Source organism: Erythrolamprus reginae, chromosome 2 (assembly GCF_031021105.1).
Source record: "Erythrolamprus reginae isolate rEryReg1 chromosome 2, rEryReg1.hap1, whole genome shotgun sequence".
Classification (NCBI taxonomy): Eukaryota; Metazoa; Chordata; class Lepidosauria; order Squamata; family Dipsadidae; genus Erythrolamprus; species Erythrolamprus reginae.
Window position 1 is genome coordinate 45,160,838 of NC_091951.1, and position 23,671 is coordinate 45,184,508.

The following is a 23,671-nucleotide window of genomic DNA, read 5'->3' on the forward strand; positions in this document are numbered from 1 at the left end:
GACTCTCTTGCTCAAGAAATGCCTTCTTATTTTAGAATAGAATAGAATAGAATAGAATAGAATTCTTTAATGGCCAAGTGTGATTGGGACACACAAGGAATTTGTCTTTGGTGCATATGCTCTCAATGTACGTAAAAGAAAATATACATTTGTCAAGAATCATGGTGGACAATACTTAATTATTGTGATAGAGGTCAAATAAGCAATGAGGAAACAATATTAATACAAATCGTAAGGATTCAAGCAACAAGTTACAGTCATACAGTCCTAAGTGGGAGGAGATAGGTGATAGAACGATGAGAAGTCTAATAGTAATAATATTGCAGCCTTAGTGAATAGTTTAGAATAGAATAGAATTTTATTGGCCAAGTGTGATTGGACACACAAGGAATTTGTCTTGGTGCATATGCTCTTAGTGTATATAAAAGAAAAAGATACATTTGTCAAGAATCATGTGGAACAACACTTAATGATTGTCATAGGGGTCAAATAAGCAATGAAGAAACAATCAATATTAATAAAAATCTTAGGATACAAGCAACAAATTACAGTCATGCAGTCCTAAGTGGGAGGAAAAGGATGATAGGAATGATGAGAAAAAGTAGTAGAAATAGAAGTGCAGATTTAGTAAAAAGTCTGACAGTGGTGAGGGAATTATTTGTTTAGCAGAGTGATGGTGTTTGGGAAAAACTGTTCTTGTGTCTAGTTGTCTTGGTGTGCAGTGCTTTGATGTTTTGAGGGTAGGAGTTGAAACAGTTTATGTCCAGGATGTGAGGGGGTCAGTAAATATTTCCACGGCCCTCTTTGTCCCCTTAGAGGAAGGTGCCGATCCGGAGAGCATTGAGCTGGTGGCTCAACAGGTCCTGAACATTCCTCAGCCCATCAGCCAAAGTGAGATCGACAGCCTGATTAAGGAGATCTGGGACAGAATCGGGCAGCTGAACAGAGTGGATGTTATCCTGAACTGTACAGTGCAAAACCTAACCCTTGCTAGGGATTTGCTGACGAAAGCAGAACAGGCCAGGTAAGTGTCTCTGGCAGGAATAAAACCCACCCACTTTGTTAATTATTTTTTTTTGTAAAGAAATAATGATGTCACATATTTTGCAGAATCAGGCCGTTTAATAGGGATCCAATCCGGGATGAGACGGAGTGGCTGTGGGTCCTGCCTCCCAGGGACAATTCCATCTGTCCGTCCATAACCCTAGGGGGGGGATTATTGACCCCCTCAGAGAGGGTCCGCAACTTGGGCGTCCTCCTCGATCCACAGCTCACATTAGAGAACCATCTTTCAGCTGTGGCGAGGGGGGCATTTGCCCAGGTTCGCCTGGTGCACCAGTTGCGGCCCTATTTGGACCGGGACTCACTGCTCACAGTCACTCATGCCCTCATCACCTCGAGGCTCGACTACTGTAACGCTCTCTACATGGGGCTGCCTTTGAAAAGTGTTCAGAAACTTCAGATCGTGCAGAATGCAGCTGCGAGAGCTATCGTGGGCTTCCCTAGGTATGCCCATGTTTTACCAACACTCCGTAGTCTGCATTGGTTGCCAATCAATTTCCGGTCACAATTCAAAGTGTTGGTCATCACCTATAAAGCCCTTCATGGCACCGGACCATGAATATCTCCGGGACCGCCTTCTGCCGCACGAATCCCAGCGACCGGTTAGGTCCCACAGAGTTGGCCTTCTCCGGGTCCTGTCGACTAAACAATGTCATTTGGCGGGACCCAGGAGAAGAGCCTTCTCTGTGGCGGCCCCGACCCTCTGGAACCAGCTCCCCCCGGAGATTAGAACTGCCCCCACCCTCCTTGCCTTTCGTAAAGTTCTTAAGACCCATCTCTGCTGTCAGGCATGGGGGAACTGAGACATCTCCCCCGGGGCTGGTATGTTTGTGTGTATGTTTGCTTTTAATAATGGGGGTTTTAGTGTTTTTAAATTATTAGATTTGTTCTTATATTGTCTTTGTTATTGTTGTGAGCCGCCCCGAGTCTACGGAGAGGGGCGGCATACAAATCTAATTAATAATAATAATAATAAACAGCTTGAATCCAGGTGGACCATGTTGTGGCTTAACGTTACAGTCTACAGTAGCAGTTTGGTCCAATGCTAAGCTTTGCATTTGAGAAGAGGATAGTAAGAGATGAGAGGAACCATCCTACCCAAGGTCACATCCTCTCATTGGCCCTTAATAATAATAATAATAATAATAATAATAATAATAATAATAATAACAACAACAACAATAATTGCTGAATGATGTGGTTACATGTTATATAACCGCTTTTGCTTAGCAACAGAATTTCCACTCTAGAGGGCCGTCATAACCTGAGGACTACCTGTACTTTCATCCCCAAAGCTTCATCTACAAAAACCGTCACATGCAAAAACCGTCACATGCAAATGCTATGAAAGTTCTTTCGTTTCCTTGTGCTTTCTTCTCCACAGGGAAAAAGCAGAAGGTGTACAGGAAACGGTGGCAGAAACATCTGGAGCACTGGACCGTGCCAAGGACAAAGTGAAGGCAGCTGAGCAAGCCCTGAAAAAGACAAAGGAAGCCATCCAGAGTGTGGAAGGCAAAGTCAAACAGGTGAAGGGCAGAATAGCCAGCCAGTTTCTAATTTTTTGGGGGGAAAGGGAGTTGTGAGTTAATCAAGAGACCCTGGATGGCTTTTTAGATATCCTGCCACAGTGGTTAGAGTGCAGTACTGCAGGCTACTTCTACTTCTACCTTATTTAAACATTTAAATATATTAAAGGGTTAAATAAGGTCCAGGAGGGAAGTGTTTTTAATAGGAAAGTGAACATAAGAACAAGGGGGCACAATCTGAAGTTAGTTGGGGGAAAGATCAAAAGCAACATGAGAAAATATTATTTTACTGAAAGAGTTGTAGATCCTTGGAACAAACTTCCAGCAGACGTGGTAGATAAATCCACAGTAACTGAATTTAAACATGCCTGGGATAAACACATATCCATCCTAAGATAAAATACAGAAAATAGTATAAGGGCAGACTAGATGGACCAGGAGGTCTTTTTCTGCCGTCAGACTTCTATGTTTCTATGTTTCTATGCTGACTGCCGGCTGCCTACAATTTGGCAGTTTTTAATCTCACCAGGCTCAAGGTTGACTCAGCCTTCCATCCTTCCGAGGAGGGTAAAACGAGGACCCAGATTGTTGGGGGGCAATTAGCTGACTTTGTAAACTGTGCAGAGCGGGCTATAAAAGCACTGTGAAGCAGTATATAAATCTAGCTGCTCTGTTAATCTGTTAAATTGCTCTTTCGGTGGACAGCTGCTGAGTATTTCCTCACTCAGATTCTCCTGTTTTTTTGTACCTGGACTCACTCAGATTCTCCTGTTTTTAGGGCCACATGAATGCTATTTTTTTGTCAACAAAGTAGCTACTGTCTTCTCCTAGCTTATATTGGTATTCCCAGATTTATTTACTTATTTACTTATTTGTCAAACTTGTATAGGATAGTAGTACTGTAGTTTGTATAAATATAACATAAGTAAAAAGTAACGATAAAAGAGGACAATAGGACAGTAGGATGGATAGGTAGGCACAGTGATGCGCTTATGCATGCCCCTTATAGACCTTTTAGAAACAGGGAGAAATAAATAGTAGACAACTGAAGGTTAAAGGGTTTGGGGGTTTGGGGAAGAAAACACAGAGTCAGGTAGTGAATTCCAGGCATTGATCACTCTGTTGCTGAAGTCGTATTTTCTGCAGTGGAGTTTGGAGCGGTTTGCATTTAGTTTCAATCAATTACATGCTCATGTATTGCTGCAGTTAAAGGTGAAGTAGTTATTAGCAGGAAGAACATTTCAATATATGATTTTATATCCCTGATCTTTTCTTGACATCCAGAGATTAACCACACCCAAAACACTTTTGGACTCTAGTTCAGTGATGATGAGTGAAGCCTTTCAGTGAACTGGAAGACAGGTTACAGATAGAACAGAGGTTACTAAGAGTTGAAAACAACTTGATGGCCACATAATAATGAATGAATCAGTTCTCTTTGGCCTTTCAGCATCACCCAAGGCTGGCATTTAAGGAAACGTTCTTTAATGCCTCCTATAAGTAATTGCTTTTCAATGTCACTCCAAAGCTGAAAATGTAATGGATATTTCCTGACAGCAAAAACTTTTTAATGCAGGGAGTCCTTGACTTACGACCACAACTGAGCCCCAAATTTTATGTTGTTAAGTGAGACTGCCAGGACATGTAGATTTAATAGCTGTAAGCTGATGAGAGGCTATAGGCGCAGGCAACCTGAAGATGATCCAATGGGAATGAGGCAGCAGGGTTACTGTCACTTTAAGAAACTGAGTAAAAAGCTGCCTATACAGTGATCCCTCGATTATCGCGAGGGTTCCGTTCCAAGACCCCTCGCGATAATCGATTTTTCGCGATGTAGGGTTGCGGAAGTAAAAACACCATCTGCGCATGCGCGCCCTTTTTTCATGGCCGCGCATGCGCAGATGGTGGAGTTTGTGTGGGCGGCGGGGAAGACCCAGGGAAGGTTCCTTCGGCCGCCCAGCAGCTGATCTGCTCGGCAGCGCAGCAGCAGCGAGCAGACGAAGATCGGGGTTTCCCCTTTGCGTGGGCGACGGGGAAACCCTGATCTTCGTCTGCTCGCTGCTGCTGCGGCCGCCCAGCAGCTGATCGGGGTTTCCCCGCCGCCCACGCAAAGGGGAAACCCCGATTCGGCTCCTCGTTGCTGCCAGCGCTGCCGAGCAGATCAGCTGCTAGGCGGCCGAAGGAACCTTCCCTGGGTCTTCCTCGCTGATGCCCCCGCTCGCCCGCCGCCCGCCGCCCGCCGCCCGCCAGCAAGAGGGGGAGAGATAGAGAAAGAGAGAGAAGGAAAGAAAGAGATGAGAGAGGGAGGAAGAGAGTGTGAGAGAGGAAGAAGCAAGATAGAGAAAGAGAGAGAGAAAGAAAGATGAGAAAGGAAGGAAGAGAGTGACGTCATCGGGTGGGAAAAATTGCGATATAGCGTTTCGCGAAGAACGAGATCGCGAAAATCGAGGGATCACTGTACTGTATAAGGCAGGGGTAGGCAAAGTTGGCTCTTCAATGACATATGGACTTCAACTCCCAGAATCCCTGAGCTAGCATGATTGGCACAGGAATTCTGGGAGTTGAAGTCCACAAGTCATAGAAGAGCCATCTTTGCCTACCTCTGGTATAAGGGAAGCCATTAGCAGATGTGTCCCTTCTCCTCAAGTTCTCTCTCCTTGCTCTTCTCTGTGTATCATGGGCTGTATAATAAAGCATTTAACCACATATAAGTTTATATATATATTTAAGATGTATATAAACCACTATTAATTATCTAAAGGCTCTGTTTTGGCTCCTGGGTTTATCTCAAAATACCAAAATACTAATCACCCTGCCTAAACTCTGACAGAGACATTTGTTAAGTGAGTTTTGCCCTGTTTTACAACCTTTCTTGCCACAGTTGTTAAGTTAATAACTGCATTGGTGAAGTTAGTAACATGGTTGTTAAGTGAATCTGGCTTCCCCCTGGACTTTGCTTGTCCAGAAGGTTGTGAAACACGATCATGCGACCTTGGTACACAGCAGCTGTCATAAATGTGAGTCAAGTAGCCAAGCGTCTGAATTTTGATGCCATAATCGTGTGGATGCTTCAAAAATCATAAATGTGTATGGACCACTTTGAATGGTTACTCATTGAACTGTTGTAAATTGAGGACTACCTGTATTAAGCCAGTGGATTATTTATTATTTATTTATTTACTTTTATTTATTCATATGTCCAATACACAAATACATAGGAAGAAAAATAGACATGTGGTAATATATATAAGGGTAAAAGTGAACTTAGAGGAGAGGATATATGAAAGGAAGAGAATATATATGATAGGTGAAAGAAAGGAAAGAAAATTGGACAGGGGACGAAAGGCACACCAGTGCACTTATGCACGCCCCTTACTGGCCTCTTAGGAACCTGGAGAGGTCAATCATGGAGAGTCTAAGGGAGAAGTGTTGGGGGTTAGGGGTTGACACAATTGAGTCCGGTAATGAGTTCCACGCTTCGATAACTCGATTGTTGAAATCATATTTTTTACAGTCAAGTTTGGAGCGGTTCGTATTAAGTTTGAATCTGTTGCGTGCTCTTGTGTTGTTGCGGTTGAAGCTGAAGTAGTCATTGACCGGTAGGACGTTGCAGCATTTGATTTTGTGGGCAATACAGTGATCCCCCGCTCGTTGCGAGGGTTCCGTTCCAGGACCCCCCGCAACGAGCGGGTTTTCGCGAAGTAGCGCTGCGGAAGTAAAAACACCATCTGCGCATGTGCAGATGGTGTTTTTACTCCCGCAGCGCTAGCGAGAAGCCGAAGATTGGGGGCGGCGCGGCCGTTTTAAAATGTCGCCGCCGGCATGGGGGGCTTCCTAGCAGCCCCCCAAACCTGGGTTGGGGGTCCGGGGGGTGCTGGCAAGCCCCCCATGCCGGCGGCGACATTTTAAAACAGCCGCGCCGCGCTGGCTGTCGGCGCTTTTGAGCTGAGTCCCGGAGCGAATTCGCTCCGGGACTCAGCTCAAAAGCGCCGACATCCAGCGCCAGCGAACGGCTTCTCCGCGCTGGCTGTCGCCACTTTCGAGCTGAGTCCCGGAGCGAATTCGCTCCGGGACTCAGCTCAAAAGCGCCGACAGCCAGCGCCAGCGAACGGCTTCTCCGCGCTGGCTGTCGCCGCTTTTGAGCTGAGTCCCGGAGCGAATTCGCTCCGGGACTCAGCTCGAAAGCGGCGAGAATGAACGGCGTGGGCGGGCGAAGGGCGGGCGGCAGCGAGGAGTTTGCGTGGGCGGTGGGGAAACTCCTTGCTGATGCCCGCTGCTCGCCCTCCCGCCAGCAAGAGGGGGAAGACCCAGGGAAGCCGCCCAGCAGCTGATCTGCCGGGCGCCATCTACGCATGCGTGCCCATAGAAAAAAAGGGCACACATGCGCAGATGGTGTTTTGACTTCCGGGTTGAAAAATCGCAAATTACCCTGTTCGCAATGGTCGGGGACGCAATAACCGGGGTATTACTGTACTCAAATCGTGTTTTAGGCGCCGTAGTTCTAGGCTTTCTAGGCCCAGGATTGTTAGTCTATTTTCGTAGGATACTCTGTTTCGAGTGGAGGAGTGAAGGACTCTTCTGGTGAAATATCTTTGGATTATGATTGTATGTAGGTTTAGTTAACATTACATACCTAATAAGTCTTCCTCAATCTTGGCCAGTTGAAGATGAGTGGATTTCAACTCCCAGAATTCCTCAGCCAGCACATGTCTTAATGTTATCAGAGTTGATAAAGGCTGCCTAATAGTACCAAGCTCATTGAAAGAGTAACACTTCCGTATCTTAAGTATCCATTGTTTGTAAGATCACTTCACCATATATCAGCACCCTTTTAAAAGGCCTCTGGTTAATGCATTAAGTATAGCTTATCTCAACTGCACAGAATCCCTGTTTTATCTGGCTTCCAGTCCATTTTTAAATGATCTTGCCGTCAGTCTGCACACAGAATGTCAACCAATCTAGTCTTAACCTGAATATAATATATACAGTGATACCTCGTCTTACAAACGCCTCATCATACAAACTTTTCGAGATACAAACCCGGGGTTTAAGATTTTTTTGCCTCTTCTTACAAACTATTTTCACCTTACAAACCCACCGCCGCCTCTGGGATGGCCCGCCTCCGGACTTCTGTTGTCAGCCAAGCACCCGTTTTTGCACTGCTGGGATTCCCCTGAGGATCCCCTCCATGGGAAACCCCACCTCCAGACATCCGTGTTTTTGTGATGCTGCAGGAGAATCCCAGCAGGGGAATCCCAGCAGTGCAAAGACGGGCGCTTCACTGGCAACGGAAGTCCGGAGGTGGGGTTTCCCAGCGAGGAGAGCCTCAGTGAAATCACAGCATCGCAAAAACACAGAGGTCCGGAGGTGGGGTTTCGAGGACTTCCGTGTTTTTGCGATGCTGCAATTTCACTGATGCTCCCTTCGCTGGGAAGCCCCACCTCTGGACTTCCATTGCCAGCTGTTAAGTCTGTATAACCAATGTAAAACTCTGTAAAGAAAGATTTTGTAAATACTGTCTCTAACTATGAATAAACCTTGGCCGCGTCTGATTGGCTAAGACGCACGGCCGTTTCTTTTAGGCGCGAGCCTTTAAAGTATAAATAGGGCTGTTTTGACACTGACAGCTCAGATGCGTTCCTTGCTGGAGTCACTTGCGAGAGAGCTGAATAAACGGAACCATCTAGTACTTTTTGTCTGAGTCTCATTCATTTCACTGGCGACGAGAGAACGAAGAATCCACGAGTCAAGCATGAATCACCTCCAGATCGGCCGGGCTCCCGACTACTTCGACCCCGAGAAGTCGTCCTGGGACGCCTACATGGCGAAATTTGAAATCTTCCTAGAAGCGGCAGGAATGGGAGAAGCCGAAGACGACAGGAAGCGGGCGATCTTCTTGAACTATTGCGGGACTGAGATTTTTGACCTCGTCCAAACACTCACCGACCCGCTTCCAGCTAAATCCGTTCCGTGGGACGACCTCCAAGCAAGACTTGCAAACCACTTCAAACCAACGAAGCCTGCCGTAGTCTACAGACATCAATTTTCCAGAATGACCCAGCGTGAGTCTGAGACAATCAATCAATTCGCCACGAGACTTCGCACGGTACTGTCAAAGTGCAAATTTGACAGCCCAGAAGCTCGCCTCACAGACGCTCTAATCTTCGGGATGAAGAATGCGACGGTACGAAACAAAATCCTCACAGAGGACGACCCAACGCTGCAGTCAGTTATCAAGCTGGCTCAAACAGCCGAAGTAGCTGACGCCGCCGCCAAAGAACTAAAGGAACACGAAAAGAAGGAGACCGTCTCCAAAATCTCCGTTGCTGTTTCCCGCGCCGAGACCACAGATGACCTCAGCCCAGCTGCCACGGACGACGACACCTGTCTCCTGCTGCCATCCGAGCAACCCAGACAACCCAGATACCAACGTCCCTCCAACCCATGCCCCGGATGCCGAGGAAATCACCCACGACAGCGCTGCCCCTTCAGGGACGCCATTTGCCGCCGCTGCAATCGACGCGGGCACATCGCCGAGGCTTGCAGAGCGCCCCTACCAGAGCTCATTTTTGCGATGCTGGGATTCCCCTGCAGCCTCGCAAAAACACAGAAGTCCAGAGGTGGGGTTTCCCATGGAGGGGAGCCTCAGGGGAATCCCAGCAGCGCAAAAACGCTTCGGCTGGCAAAAGGGGTGAATTTTGGACTTGCACGCATTAATCGCTTTTCCATTGATTCCTATGGGAAACATTGTTTCGTCTTACAAACTTTTCACCTTAAGAACCTAGTCCGGGAACCAATTAAGTTTGTAAGACAAGGTATCACTGTATTGTACATGTCCCAACATTATGGCATTACCGTTAATGCATGTTTATTGCATCAATCATTTTCTTCTATGCCATTTTTCTTATCTACAACTTCATCCTTCCAGCAACTATTCTTTTTCATATTTCATATTAATGTAATTCCACAAACTCTGCCCTCTGCAGCTTAATTCTTACTGCATAGCTTCCAAATCCCCTTTCCTTACACTCATTTTCTATTAATCCTGGCTCCTCCTGTATTAGAAGATCAATCTATCTTTTAATGCTGTTTCATGCCAGGCTCATGTTTTCTCTTGCAGTTGGTATAATTTTCGTTCCTTTCACTTCCTTCCTTTCTTCCAAGATGATTTTTCTCTGATCCACTGGTGACGTCTCCCATTCAGACCTTCTTACTAAACTTGGATTTTCAGTCATTCTTTCAAGGCTTTTATTGTAGGCAATTAAATCAATCAGGGTTTTTTAGGCTTGCACATGAATAGATTTATGGTTAAAGCATTCTTGTATATGCTAAAGAAACATATACTGTGTTTTTTGGCATATAAGACACTCCTTTTTCATAGAAACATAGAAACATAGAAGTCTGACAGCAGAAAAAGACCTCATGGTCCATCTAGTCTGCCCTTATACTATTTTCTGTATTTTATCTTAGGATGGATATATGTTTATCCCAGGCATGTTTAAATTCAGTTACTGTGGATTTATCTACCACGTCTGCTGGAAGTTTGTTCCAAGGATCTACTACTCTTTCAATAAAATAATATTTTCTCATGTTGCTTTCGATCTTTCCCCCAACTAACTTCAGATTGTGTCCCCTTGTTCTTGTGTTCACTTTCCTATTAAAAACACTCCCCCCCTGGACCTTATTTAACCCTTTAACATATTTAAATGTTTCGATCATGTCCCCCCTTTCCCTTCTGTCCTCCCTAAAAGAGGCTGAAAATTTGGACGCGTCTTATTCTCTGAGTGTAGCTTTTTTGAAGCTTTATTTTCCAGTCCTAACAAGGTGCTAACAATCTTCCCAGCTCTTACTGGCTTGCAGGCTCTTTCATTGTTACCCTCTCCAAAAAATGTTTTTCCAGCCTTTGCAGACTTTTTTTCATTGATACTTGCTCTGAATAAGGTTTTTTCCAGCCCTAATGAGGTGCTGACGACCTTCCCAGCTCTTACCAGCTTGCAGGCATTTTCATTGTTACTCTCTCCGAAGAACATTTTTTAAGCCCTAACCAGAGGATAAAGTAAATTGCTGAGGCTGACCAGACTAAGGATGTTAGCCAGATGAATACCTAGTAGGAAGATTTTTTCTCCCTATTTTCCTCCCCAAAAACTAAGGTGTGTCTTATTCTCTGAAAAATACGGTAATTATGAAATGTACAGTATTTGAATATAAGTAGCTCGGGTTGGTAGCTGGACTGCTGATATGAGCTCCAAGCTTGGCAATTTGGTTGCAAAACATTTCATCACCATTCGAGGAGTCATCACCAATGCGCTGGACAGACAAGCACACTTAAAAGCACACTGATGATGTCTCCTTGAATGGTGATGAAACGTTTGCAACCAAATTGCCAAGCATGGAGCTCATCCCAATAGCCCAACTTATTTATTTATTGCATTTATATGTCGCTCACTCCGAAACGGACTCTGAGCCACTATATAATTATTTCTGAACAGCAGTTGCCAAACTATTCATTTGTGGGTTTCTGAACAATTTCAATAGGATCCCATTGATTTAGAATGTTGTGTATTTTTCCCCAGAATCACATTTGGGGTTTTTTTTTTCTATTATTCATTATTCACCATACTGCAACTATAACCAACCTATGAATTCTGCCTTCCCTATACGTCCACATTAACCCAGCTGATTTTAATTAATATTTTCAGACATACATTTGGCTATAACTTTCAGCTCAGGCAGGTAGTCCTCAACTTATGACTGGTCACTTAGCAACCATTCAAAGTTATGATTGTCCTCCCTCACCCAAAAAAGGCAGGACATAAATAAAATTAACTTAAAGTCACCTTTAGGGATTTTCTGATAAGTAAGTTTGGGGTAATGAAGGAAAACATTTAGGAAGCATCCCAAAGGTGCTTTTTCCAAGAGGCAACTGGACTTTCTTGTTTTTTCTTTTGAAGACATTTCACTTCTCGTCTAAGAAGCTTCTTCGGCTCTGGAGAAGCTCCAGAGCTGAAGGAGGTTCTTGGATGAGAAGCGAAACATCTTCAAACAAAAAACAGAAAGTTCAGTTGCCTCTTGAAAAAGCATCTTTGGGACAACTATGAACTGGATGACTGAGAATCTCCATAGACATTTGGGAAGCATTATTCTACTGTATTATCTTTCTTTCTTTCTTTCTTTCTTTCTTTCTTCCTTTCCTTCCTTCCTTCCTTTCTTTCTTCCTTTCCTTCTTCCTTTCTTCCTTTCCTTCTTTTTTCTTTTTCTTTCTTTCTTTCCTTCTTTCTTTCTTCCTTTCCTTCTTTCTTTCGTTCTTTCTTTCTTCTTCTTTCTTTCTTTCTTTTTTCTTTTTCTTTCTTTCCTTCTTTCTTTCTTTCTTCCTTTCCTTCTTCCTTCCTTCCTTTCTTTCTTTCTTCCTTTCCTTCTTTCTTTCTTTCTTTCTTTCCTTCTTTTTTCTTTTTCTTTCTTTCTTTCCTTCTTTCTTCCTTCCTTTCCTTCTTTCTTCCTTCCTTCCTTTCTTTCTTTCTTTCTTCCTTTCCTTCTTTCTTTCTTCCTTTCCTTCTTTCTTCCTTCCTTCCTTTCTTTCTTTCTTTCTTTCTTCCTTTCCTTCCTTCCTTCCTTCCTTTCTTTCTTCCTTTCCTTCTTTCTTTCTTTCTTCCTTTCCTTCTTTTTTCTTTCTTTCTTTCTTTCTTTCTTCCTTTCCTTCTTTCTTTCTTCCTTTCCTTCTTTTTTCTTTTTTTTCTTTCTTTCCTTCTTTCTTCCTTCCTATCCTTCTTTCTTTCTTCCTTTCCTTCTTTCTTCCTTTCCTTCTTTCTTCCTTCCTTCCTTTCTTCCTTTCATTCTTTTTTTTTTCTTTCTTTCTTTCTTTCTTTCTTCCTTTCCTTCCTTCCTTCCTTCCTTTCTTTCTTCCTTTCCTTCTTTCTTTCTTTCTTTCTTTCTTCCTTTCCTTCTTTTTTCTTTCTTTCTTTCTTTCTTTCTTTCTATCTATCCATCCATTCATCCATCTATTTATTTATTCTTTGCAGTCTTGTGTGTCAAAGATGTACTGGAGGAGTTCCAATTCCAAAAGTCATTTTTTTGTGCCCTGAATGTGGATGTAACCTTTCCTGAAAACTCAACCCTTAATCATGCTTTGTGACTTTCTTTTCTCTCAGGCTGTGGGCCAGCTTGAAACACTCCTCAGCAAGGAACTGCGGCTGGAAAGGCGTCTGAAAGACTTGGCACAGGACGTGGCCACCTTACAAAAGAAGTCCCAGGATAACCAGCGCCAGGCTCAGCAGGCCACGGGAAAAGCTGAGCGTGCCACTAACATAGCCCTCCGGCTTAAAAATGTGAGAGACCCATCGTTGGCATTACTTTAATTAAAGGCAACTGTTTTCCGTAGTGGTAGTAACAAACTGTAGATTCACACTACAGAGTTTCTCAACCTTTGAAATATTAAGACGTGTGGACTCCAGCTCCCAGAATTCATGCTGGCTGGAGAATTCTGGGAGTTGAAGTCCACATATCTTACAGCTGCCAGGGCTGAAAAACAGAAGAATTCCAGAACTGCTACGTGACATGTTTTCCTCACCTTGTTGTATCTCCTTCTTGGTAATGACCTCCATCTTCATCTCCTCTTTGGAACTTCCTATATTTTCCCCTTCCTTGAAAGGTCTGTTGTCTTTCTGCATAGGGTTACATAGAAAATATTATTCAACTTACAGTGGTACCTCTACTTATGAACTTTTCTAGATAAGAACCAGGTGTTCAAGATTTTTTTGCCTCTTCTTAAGAACCATTTTCTACTTAACAAACTGAGCCCGGAAAAAATTCCCAGGAAATTTGAGAGCAGCACGAATCCCCCTTTAATCCCGGCCATCTCTGGCTTTTCTGCACTGCCAGAGGAGCCTTTCGGTGGTGCTTAAGGAGGCTTTGGCAGCCCAGAGCGAACGGAGCATTTTCCTTTCTCTGGGTGCTTGGAGAGGGAATAAACTCTGCCAGCGCCCAGAGAAAAGAAACGCTCCTTTCGCTCTGGGCAGCGACTGTCCTCCTCTTCTTCCTCCTCCTTCTCCCACCCAAATTCCAAGCTTTTATTTCTTTCCTAATGGGTTTGCACACATTATTTGCTGTTACATTGATTCCTATGGGAAAAATTGCTTCTACTTACAAACCTTTCTACTTAAGAACCTGGTCACGTAACAAATTAAGTTCGTAAGTAGAGGTATCACTGTATTAATATTCACCCCACAAAAACATTGGCTGATTTTTTTAGCGGCAAGTCCCTTAGTTACTCAGTCTATACAGGTAGTCAGTATTGGGTTGCAACTTGCAGCATGGACCCTCAGGTACGTCGTCCCGGTAGGACAAATGGAGATGCACAATGCATCTCCGTGTCTCCAGTGCCCGCACAAGATTCCACTTCTGAGCATTCACAGGAAGCGAAATCTCATGCCAGGACGCTCGTGCATGTAAGATTTCAGCAATTTTCAGAAGCATGCGCGGAAGCAAAAAACCGGCAAAAATCGGTGAAATCTTGCGCACGGGAGCATCCTCGTGCAAGATTTCCCTTCCGGCACATGCGCAAAATCTGAATCATGCAAAATTGTAGATAATAATAATAATAAAAATAATAATAATAATAATAATAATAATAATAATTTATTGGATTTGTATGCCGCCCCTCTCCGTAGACTCAGGGCGGCTAACAACAATGATAAAAACAGCATGTGACAATCCAATAATAAAACAACTAAAAACCCTTATTATAAAACCAAACATACACACAGACATACCATGCATAACTTGTAATGGCCTAGGGCAGTGATGGGCAACCTTTTGAGCTTGGTGTGTCAAAATTCACCAAAAAACCGAGCATAATTCGGGTGGTGTGTCACCTTGAGAAAAAAACACTCTCACTCTCTCTCACTCTCTTCCTTCCTCTCTCCTCTCTCACTCTTTCTTTCTTGCTCTCTCTCACTCTCTCTCTTCCTTCCTATCTTCTCTCTCTCTCCCTTTCTCTATCTTGCTTTCTTCCTCTCTCTCACTCTCTTCCTTCCTCTCTCATCTCTTTCTTTCTTTCTCCCTCTCTCTTTCTCTATCTTGCTTTCTTCCTCTCTTTCACTCTCTTCCTTCCTTTCATCTCTTTCTTTCTTCCTATCTCTCTCACTCTCTTCCTTCCTCTCTCATCTTTCTTTCTTTCTTTCTTTCTTTCTATCTTTCCCCCTCTAGCTCTCCCTCTCTTTTTCTCACTTTCCCTCTCTTGTTTTCTTTCTCTCTCTCTCTTGCTTTCTCTCTCACACTCTTTCTCTCGTTTTCTTTCTCTCACTCTTTCTCTCTCTCGTTCTCTCTCTCTTGCTATCTCTTTCTCTCCTCCCCTCTCTCTTTCTCACTTTCTCTCTATCTTGCTCTGTCGCTCTCACTCTCTTTCATTCTCTGGAGGCTGGCGAAAGTGATTTTCAGTGTCGGGTGCGCAGCCCGGCGCGCGCTCTCCCCATCGCCCTGCCAGCCCGCCCAGAACATTCAAAGTAAGAGTGAAGGTTTTTCTTACTTTGAATGTTCCTGGTGGGCTGGCAGGGCGATGGGGAGAGCGCGCACCAGGCTGCGCACCCGACACTGAAAATCGCCTTCGCCGGCCCCCGCTGTGAGAATGCCCTGCTGCGCCTCTCTTGCAGCGGAGGAGAAAGAGAGGCGAAGCGGGCGGGGCGGGCGGGCAGGGGGCAGCAGCAAGTAGCCAGGGGCGCGAGGGGGCTAGAGGCGCGGGGGGGCGGGGTTGGTTCGTGCGCGCCCTTGGAAAAGGGTGTGCGGGGCGGGCGGCATTTTGGGGTGCGCTGTCGCAGGCGTGCACAGACTACAGCGAACGGTGCGGCACAATGACTGCTGCGGGCGCCAGGGGGCCGGCACACGGTGGCGGGCCAAAACCGGGGCAGGTGGGGCCCCCCCAATTTTCAGTTTGGCCGAGCCCCTGACGCCAGTACCGGTAGTACCGGCCTATCGGCGGCCCTGCTGTACCTGCTTGCAGTCGGTGGGAAATTGGAAAGCGGGGAGATTTGCATCTTGGCCACTCCCTAAAGCTCCCCTTTTCTCGGCGGCCGCGTGTCACCGAAAATGGCTATGCGTGTCAGTGCTGACACGCATGTCATAGGTTCGCCATCACTGGCCTAGGGGGAAGGAATATCTCAACTCCCCCATGCCTGGCGGTATAAATGAGTCTTGAGTAGTTTACGAAAGACAGGGAAGGTGGGGGCAATTCTAATCTCCGGGGGGAGTTGGTCCCCTGCCTTACCTTACCTACAGTTGTCTTCACTCAGCCATGTGACAGCATTCACATCATGATGCCACAGCACAAGCATCATTTTGGCATCACCACTGTTAGGAATGGAGGATGCTTGGGGGCCTCAAGAAGCTGCAGGGAGGTGTGCCCATTTTTTTCTCATGAATCTTATTCTCAGTTTTGAAGGACAGATACGAAAAAGCTAATTTCGGACCAGATTACTTTTGCTGCACAAATCCGAAAAGGCTAATTGGTCCCTGGTGAGAAAATGGCTATCTTCATCCTCAGGATTTAAAGCGTATTCTATGAGTATTTGCTGAGGATCTCAAGGCTAGTAATGAGGCAACAAATATCAAGACGGCCTTGTAAAAGGGCAATCCTTGAATGGGCAGAAAAGTATACCAGCCTAAAAATCTGTTGTGTTATTCTATCACAACAACAAGCCCATCAAGTCAAATTGTCTTTATTGTATCAATAAGATGTTGAGGCTATAGACCAGTGATTCTCAACCTGGGGGTTGGGGACCCTTTTGGGGGTCAAATGACCGTTTCACAGGGGTCACCTAAGACCACGGGAAAAGACAAATTTCCCATGGAGTTAGGAACTAAAGCTCCTATTCTGGCGCCTTGGAATATATTTTTACAATCCGACCAATCAGGCGTTTACAGCGGGGATGTCCCTCCCACCTTCCTGCCAATCAGCTTAAAGATCTGTTGCTGCTAGACCTATGGTTGGGGGTCACCACAACATAAGGAACTGTATTAAGGGGCCGTGGCATTAGAAAGGTTGAGAACCACTGCTCTAGAAAGAGTGCAGAGAAGAACAACAAAGATGATTAGGGGACAGGAGGTTAAAACATATAAAGAACGATTGCTGGAATTGGATATGTCTAGTTTGATGAAAGAAGATCCAGGGGTCACATGATAGGAGGGTCACATGATAGCAGTGTCCCAATACCTCAGGGGTTGCCACAAAGAAGAGGATGGATGGCATGAATGGAAACTAATCAAGGAGAGATGTGGCCTAGAACCAAGGAGAATTTCCTGACAGTTAGAACAATTAATCAGTGGGACGATTTTCCTCCAGAAGATGTCAATGCTCCAACACTGGAAGTTTTTAAGGAGATGTTGGCTAACCGCTTGTCTGAATGAATGGCATGAAGTAGGATTTCCTGCCTAAGCAGAAGGTTGGACTAGATGACCTCTGAGGTCCCTTCCAACTCTGTTTTTGTTGTTGTTTATTTATTTATTATTAGAGTTGAAAGGGACCTTACAGGTCATCAAGTTCAACCCCCTGCTTGAGCAGGAAATCCTACAGCACCGCAGCCAAATGGCAGTCCATTTATCTGCTCGTCTGCTGTGTTGTATTGACATAATAATAATAATAATTTATTTTTATTTATTTATTTATTATTTAGATTTGTATGCCGCCCCTCTCCGCAAACTCGGGGCGGCTCACAACAAAGCATAAACAGATCGTACAAATCCAAATAGATTCAAATAAATTTAAATATTTTTTTAAAAAAAGTTTTAAAAAGAACCCCAATATGCTAACAAGCACACACACAAACATACCAAACATAAATTGTATATGCCCGGGGGAGATGTTTCAGTTCCCCCATGCCTGACGGCAAAGGTGGGTTTTAAGAACTTTACGGAAGGCAGGGAGAGTAGGGGCAGTTCTAATCTCCGGGGGGAATTGGTTCCAGAGAGTCGGGGCCGCCACAGAGAAGGCTCTTCCCCTGGGGCCCGCCAACCGACATTGTTTAGTTGACGGGACCCGGAGAAGGCCCACTCTGTGGGACCTAATCGGTCGCTGGGATTCGTGCGACAGGAGGCGGTCTCGGAGGTATTCTGGTCCAATGCCATGAAGGGCTTTAAAGGTCATAACCCACAATAATAATAATAATAATAATAATAATAATAATAATAATAATAATAATAATGGCAACAACAACAATAATATTATAATAGTAGTAGTAGTAGTTAGTATGGAGGATGGACTGTTACCCAAGCAGCTTAGGGAAATCTAGGGCATGATACCATGGTCTTTCGAGACTGAAGGATGCCAAGGCAGTAATAGCAGTATCACAAAATCAATAATACACAGCGAACGAGATTATGATTATGATGATTATTATTATTTATTTATTTATTTATTTTATTTATTTATTATTTGGATTTGTATGCCGCCCCTCTCCGAAAACTCGGGGCGGCTCACAACAAGTGAAAAGACAATCCAATACATTAATCCAATTAATTAAAATATTATAAATTTAAGAAAAACCCCTATACTAACATACACACACACACAAGCATACCATATATAAATTCAACGTGCCCAGGGGAAGATGTTTAGTTTCCCCATGCCTGACGGCAAAGGTGGGTTTTGAGGAGTTTACGGAAGGCAGGAAGAGTAGGGGCAGTCCTGATCTCCGGGGGGAGTTGGTTCCAGAGAGTCGGTGCCGCCACAGAGAAGGCTCTCCCCCTGGGGCCCGCCAACCGGCATTGTTTAGTTGACGGGACCCGGAGGAGGCCCACTCTGTGGGACCTAATCGGTCGCTGGGATTTGTGCGGCAGAAGGCGGTCTCGGAGATATTCTGGTCCAGTGCCATGAAGGGCTTTAAAGGTCATAACCAACACTTTGAATTGTGACCGGAAACTGATCGGCACCCAATGCAGGCTGCGGAGTGATGGTGAAACATGGGCATACCTGGGTAAGCCCATGACTGCTCTCGCAGCTGCATTCTGCACGATCTGAAGTTTCCGAACACTTTTCAAAGGTAGCCCCATGTAGAGAGCATTACAGTAGTCGAACCTCGAGGTGATGAGGGCATGAGTGACTGTGAGCAATGAGTCCCGGTCCAGGTAGGGCCGCAACTGGTGCACCAGGCGAACCTGGGCAAACGCCCCCCTCGCCACAGCTGAGAGATGTTGTTCTAATGTGAGCTGTGGATCGAGGAGGACGCCCAAGTTGCGGACCCTCTCTGAGGGGGTCAATAATTCCCCCCCCAGGGTAATGGACGGACAGATGGAATTGTCCTTGGGAGGCAGAACCCACAGCCACTCCGTCTTATCCGGGTTGAGCTTGAGTCTGTTGACACCCATCCAGGCCCCAACAGCTTCCAGGCACCGGCACATCACTTCCACCGCTTCGCTGACTGGGCATGGGGTGGAGATGTAAAGCTGGGTATCATCCGCATATTGATGATACCTCACCCCATGTCCTTGGATGATCTCGCCCAGCGGTTTCATGTAGATGTTAAATAGCAGGGGGGAGAGGACCGACCCCTGAGGCACCCCACAAGGGAGAGATCTAGGAGCCGACCTCTGTCCCCCCACTAACACCGACTGCGACCGGCCAGAGAGGTAGGAGGAGAACCACTGAAGAACAGTGCCTCCCACTCCCAACCCCTCCAGCCGGCGCAGAAGGATACCATGGTCGATGGTATCGAAAGCCGCTGAGAGGTCAAGGAGCACCAGGACAGAGGACAAACCCCTGTCCCGGGCCCGCCAGAGATCATCCATCAACGCGACCAAAGCAGTTTCCGTGCTGTAACCGGGCCTGAAACCCGACTGCCGGGGACCTAGATAATCGGCTTCTTCCAAGGACCGTTGGAGCTGGAGTGCCACCACCTTCTCAACAACCTTCCCCATAAAGGGAAGGTTGGAGACTGGACGGTAGTTATTAAGCACAGCTGGGTCCAGGGAGGGCTTCTTGAGGAGGGGGGCGCACAAGCGCTTCTTTATAGAGTGATGGAAAAACTCCCCTCCCCAAGGAAGCGTTGGTAATCTCCTGGGCCCAGCTCCGTGTCACCTCCCTGCTGGCCGAAACCAACCAGGAGGGACACGGATCCAGTGAACAGGTGGCGGAACTCACAGCTCCAATGGCCTTGTCCACTTCATCAGGTGTCACCAGATCAAACTCTTCCCAGACAGGTGGACAAGTACGTGCCCCAGTCACCTCGACTGACTCGTTGTCAGTCGACTCTGTTTTACAATTGGAGTCGAGGTCGGCCCGAATCCGAGCGACTTTATCAGCGAAAAACGTGTTAAAGTCCTCGGCACTACTCTGCAAGGGCTCCCCCAACTCCCCCCTGATTAAGAAGGGAGCGGGTCACCCTAAACAGAGCGGCCGGGCGGGATTCCGCTGATGCAATCAAAGCGGCATGGTACGCGCATCTTGCCGCCTTGAGCGCCACTTTGTAAGTCTTAATAAAAGCTCTTATTATTATTAATTAGATTTGTTGTTGTGTTGTTGTTACTATTATAAGTTTGCAATCAATCCCAGAGTAAATATGGGTGAAGAATGAGCCAACTGCTTGTCTATTTCCAGCAAACCAAGCGGATGAAGAAATTAGGTCCCAGATATTAAGAACAGTATCTAGGTTTCCATACCACCTTCAGAAACATTAGTGGATTTTGCAAGCCATTTACAAACCTCTAGGCCAGTGATGGCAAACCTTTTTTTCCTCGGGTGCCGAAAGAGTGTGTGCGCGCGTTATTGTGCATGCATGAGTGCCCACACCCATAATTCAATGCCTGGGGAGGGCGAAAACAGCTCCCCCCACCTTCTGGAGACCAGAAACGTCCTGTTTTCCAACTTCTGGTGGGCCCAGTAGGTTCATGTTTTGCCTTCTCCAGGCTCCAAAGGCTTCCCTGGAGCCAGGGGAGGGTAAAAACACCCTCCCCCATCCCCTGGAGCCTCTCTGGAAGCCAAAAATGCCCGTGCGGTAGGTTCACCATCACTGCTCTAGGCAGATCAGATGAAACCATTGCCTGTCTCACAATTTCATAGAGTCATAGAATCATAGAGTTGGAAGGGACCTCGAGGGTCATCGGATCCAACCCCCTGCTCAATGCAGGATACATTATTTATTTTTATTTTTATTTATTTATTTAGTCCAATACATAATACACATTGAAGAGAATAGATATGTAGTAATATAACTAAAGAAACAAATAGAAGAAAAGATATAGAAGTATAGGTAAACAAATTTGAGAGGAAGAAAAGATAAATGAGATAAGGAGAGACAATTGGACAGGGGACGGAAGGCACACTGGTGCACTTATGCACGCCCCTTACTGACCTCTAAGGAACCTGGAGAGGTCAATTGTGGATAGTCTAAGGGGAAAATGTTGGGGGTTAGGGGTTGACACTACTGAGTCAGGTAATGAGTTCCATGCTTCGACAACTCGATTGCTAAAGTCATATTTTTTACAGTCAAGTTTGGAGCGGTTAATATTAAGTTTGAATCTGTTGCGTGCTCTTGTGTTGTTGCGATTGAAGCTGAAGTAGTCATTGACAGAACGTTGCAGCATATGATCTTGTGAGCAATACTTAGATGACTGTCCAGTCTTTGTTTGAAGACCTCCAGTGAAGGCCAGCTCACCACCTCCTGTGGCAAACTGTTCCACTGGTTTATCACCCTTACTGTTAGAAAGTTTTTTCTGATATCTAATCTAAATCTACTCCCTCGCAGTTTCCTTCCATTGTTTCTAGTCCTTCCATGTGCTAATGAGAACAATGCTGATCCCTCTGCTCTGTGACAGCCCAACAGGTATCTGTAGACAGCTATCAAGTCTCCTCTCAGTCTTCTCCTTTGCAGACTAAACATCCCTAGATCCTTTAACCGTTCCTCACAGGACATGGTGTCCAAACCATTCACCATTCACCAGTCAGCAGCCATTCGTCTGCATCTGCTTGATCACGGCTTGTCATTTACCATATTTCTAGTTTGCCTGCAGGCTTTATTTTTGCCCCTCGGGATTTTTTGTAGCAGTGACCAATATTTCTCCTGCAATCCTACTGATCTCTATTTTCCAGATATTCCAAATAACAGATATAAAGCATATAAAACAGTGTAAACATCTGGCAGAATTAAGATATACGCACGCACATGGATTAATTGATCCTGAGCTCATTCTTCTGTTCCCTCACTGTGATACTAACAGGCTTTGGTAATCTTTTTAATAGGCTGTAACTTTAAGACGTTGCCTTTTGAGCTGTTTTTCAGAGGCAGATTTAGCTATTTCAGTTTTAATGAACAGTGGTCTTTTGTGCCATCCCTCAATAGATATTCTGTTGTGGGCCTAATGTAGTATGTTTTCCTTTAATTTCTTTAATTCAATTTAGCCACGGCTGGATCCATTCTAGGTGGCTCGTGATATAGCTAAAAAAGATAAAAGCACAGTAGCACACAAAATAAATTGACAAGATGGGATCCAGCCACTCCATACAAAAACATACATAAAACCTACATTTAAAAGCAACCCCCCATCCACACTCACCCAAACCTTGAGCACATAAATGCTTCATCAAGGTTACAATTGATGATTAAGGAATGGGATTTGCTCAACATCTACAGGCCATTTCAGGTTGCCATGAGAATATTTCTCCTCTTTCCCTTTTGGGCATTGCCCTCCATTACTATAGGTTTACAGTGATCCCTCGATTTTCGCGGGTTCAAACTTCGCGAAACGGCTATACCACGGTTTTTCAAAAAATATTAATTAAAAAATACTCTGCGGTTTTTTTTCTATACCACGGTTTTTCCCACCCGATGACATCATACGTCATCACCAAGAGTCACTTCTCTCTCTCTTTCTCTTTCTTTCCTGTCCTTCTCTGCTTCAATCATTTTCTCATTTCTCTTTTTTCTCCCTTTTTCTATCATTTTTCTCTCTCTCTCTACCTTCCACTCTCCCCCATCTTGCTCTCTCTCTCTTTCTACCTCTCCCTCTCTGTGAGAACGCCTGCCCCACCTCTCCTGCAGCCCCCTCGCTGATAGCTGGGACGAAAGTGCTCTCAGCTAAGGGACTGCGAGAGGGGCGAGGCAGGCATTCTCAAAACGCTCAGAGCGGCTACCGTCCGAATGAGGAGGATGAGAAGCTGTAGCCACCAGCGCTGCTGCAGGAGGACCCGTGTCCGAAGAAAGACGGTGAGAGGGGTGGATCGGGTGGGCGGGCGGTAGCGGCGAGGGGGGCAGAGGCGCTGGGGGGGCGGGGGCAGCCGACATTCAAAGCAATCTTTGCCAGCCTCTGCACTTTCGTCGCTCCCTGCCCTAATTTCAAGCCCGTCTCCTTGCGCTGCCTTGAAAAAGGGTGCGTGGGGGTAGTTTTTGGCTGTCCATAGCCAAAAATGGTGTTTTTACTTCCGCACCGCTACTTCACGGAAAATCGACTTTCGCGGGAGGTCTTGGAACGTAACCCCCGCAAAAATTGAGGGAACACTGTATTATCAATATCTGCAGTGTTCCAGTATCTAAGGGTTGCCAAAAGAAGGAGTCAACCGATTCTCCAAAGCATCTGAAGATAGAACAAGAAGCAATGGGTGGACACTAAACAAGGAGAGAAGCAACTTAAGGAGAAATTTCCTGACAGTCAGAATGGTTGATCAGTGGAACAGCTTGCCTCCAGAAGTTGTGAATGCTCCAACACTGGAAGTTTTTAAGCAGATGTTGGATAGCCATTTGTCTGAAGTAGTATAGTGTTTCCTGCCTAAGCAGGGTGTTGGACTAGATGATCTCCAAGTTCCCTTCCAACTCTGTTATCATCAGTATTAGTATTATTATTATCTGCCAATAATGTGGAATGCCTGTCTGGTGGAATGACTAAGCAAACCTATTTAATTAATCTGGTTAAGGAAATGATTATTTACTCAGCTTCTGTTTATCTAAGTTAATTAAAACTTTTCTGTTTGTCTAAAGTAAAAAAGTTAATTAGGCACTCTTCTGTTTAGTTAGCGATCACACCTTGAAATGATTTACCTGTATTCTATGTGTTCTGCCAGGCTCTATGGTATGAGTCTCCCGAAAATTCAAGGGTACAAATTTCAGACA

At 45.3% G+C, this 23,671-nt stretch overlaps 1 protein-coding gene across 3 annotated transcripts in view; it reads left to right on the forward strand.

Annotated features, from left to right (window-relative positions):
• Positions 1-23,671, forward strand: part of LOC139160312 (laminin subunit beta-1-like) — a 140,702-nt gene that overhangs the window by 112,074 nt on the left and 4,957 nt on the right. For all 3 annotated transcript variants that reach the window (XM_070738054.1, XM_070738056.1, XM_070738055.1), the window contains exons 31-33: positions 817-1,024; positions 2,447-2,588; positions 12,734-12,910. In XM_070738054.1, coding sequence (XP_070594155.1) covers positions 817-1,024; positions 2,447-2,588; positions 12,734-12,910 — 527 coding nt within the window. The remainder of the gene's footprint in view (positions 1-816; positions 1,025-2,446; positions 2,589-12,733; positions 12,911-23,671) is intronic.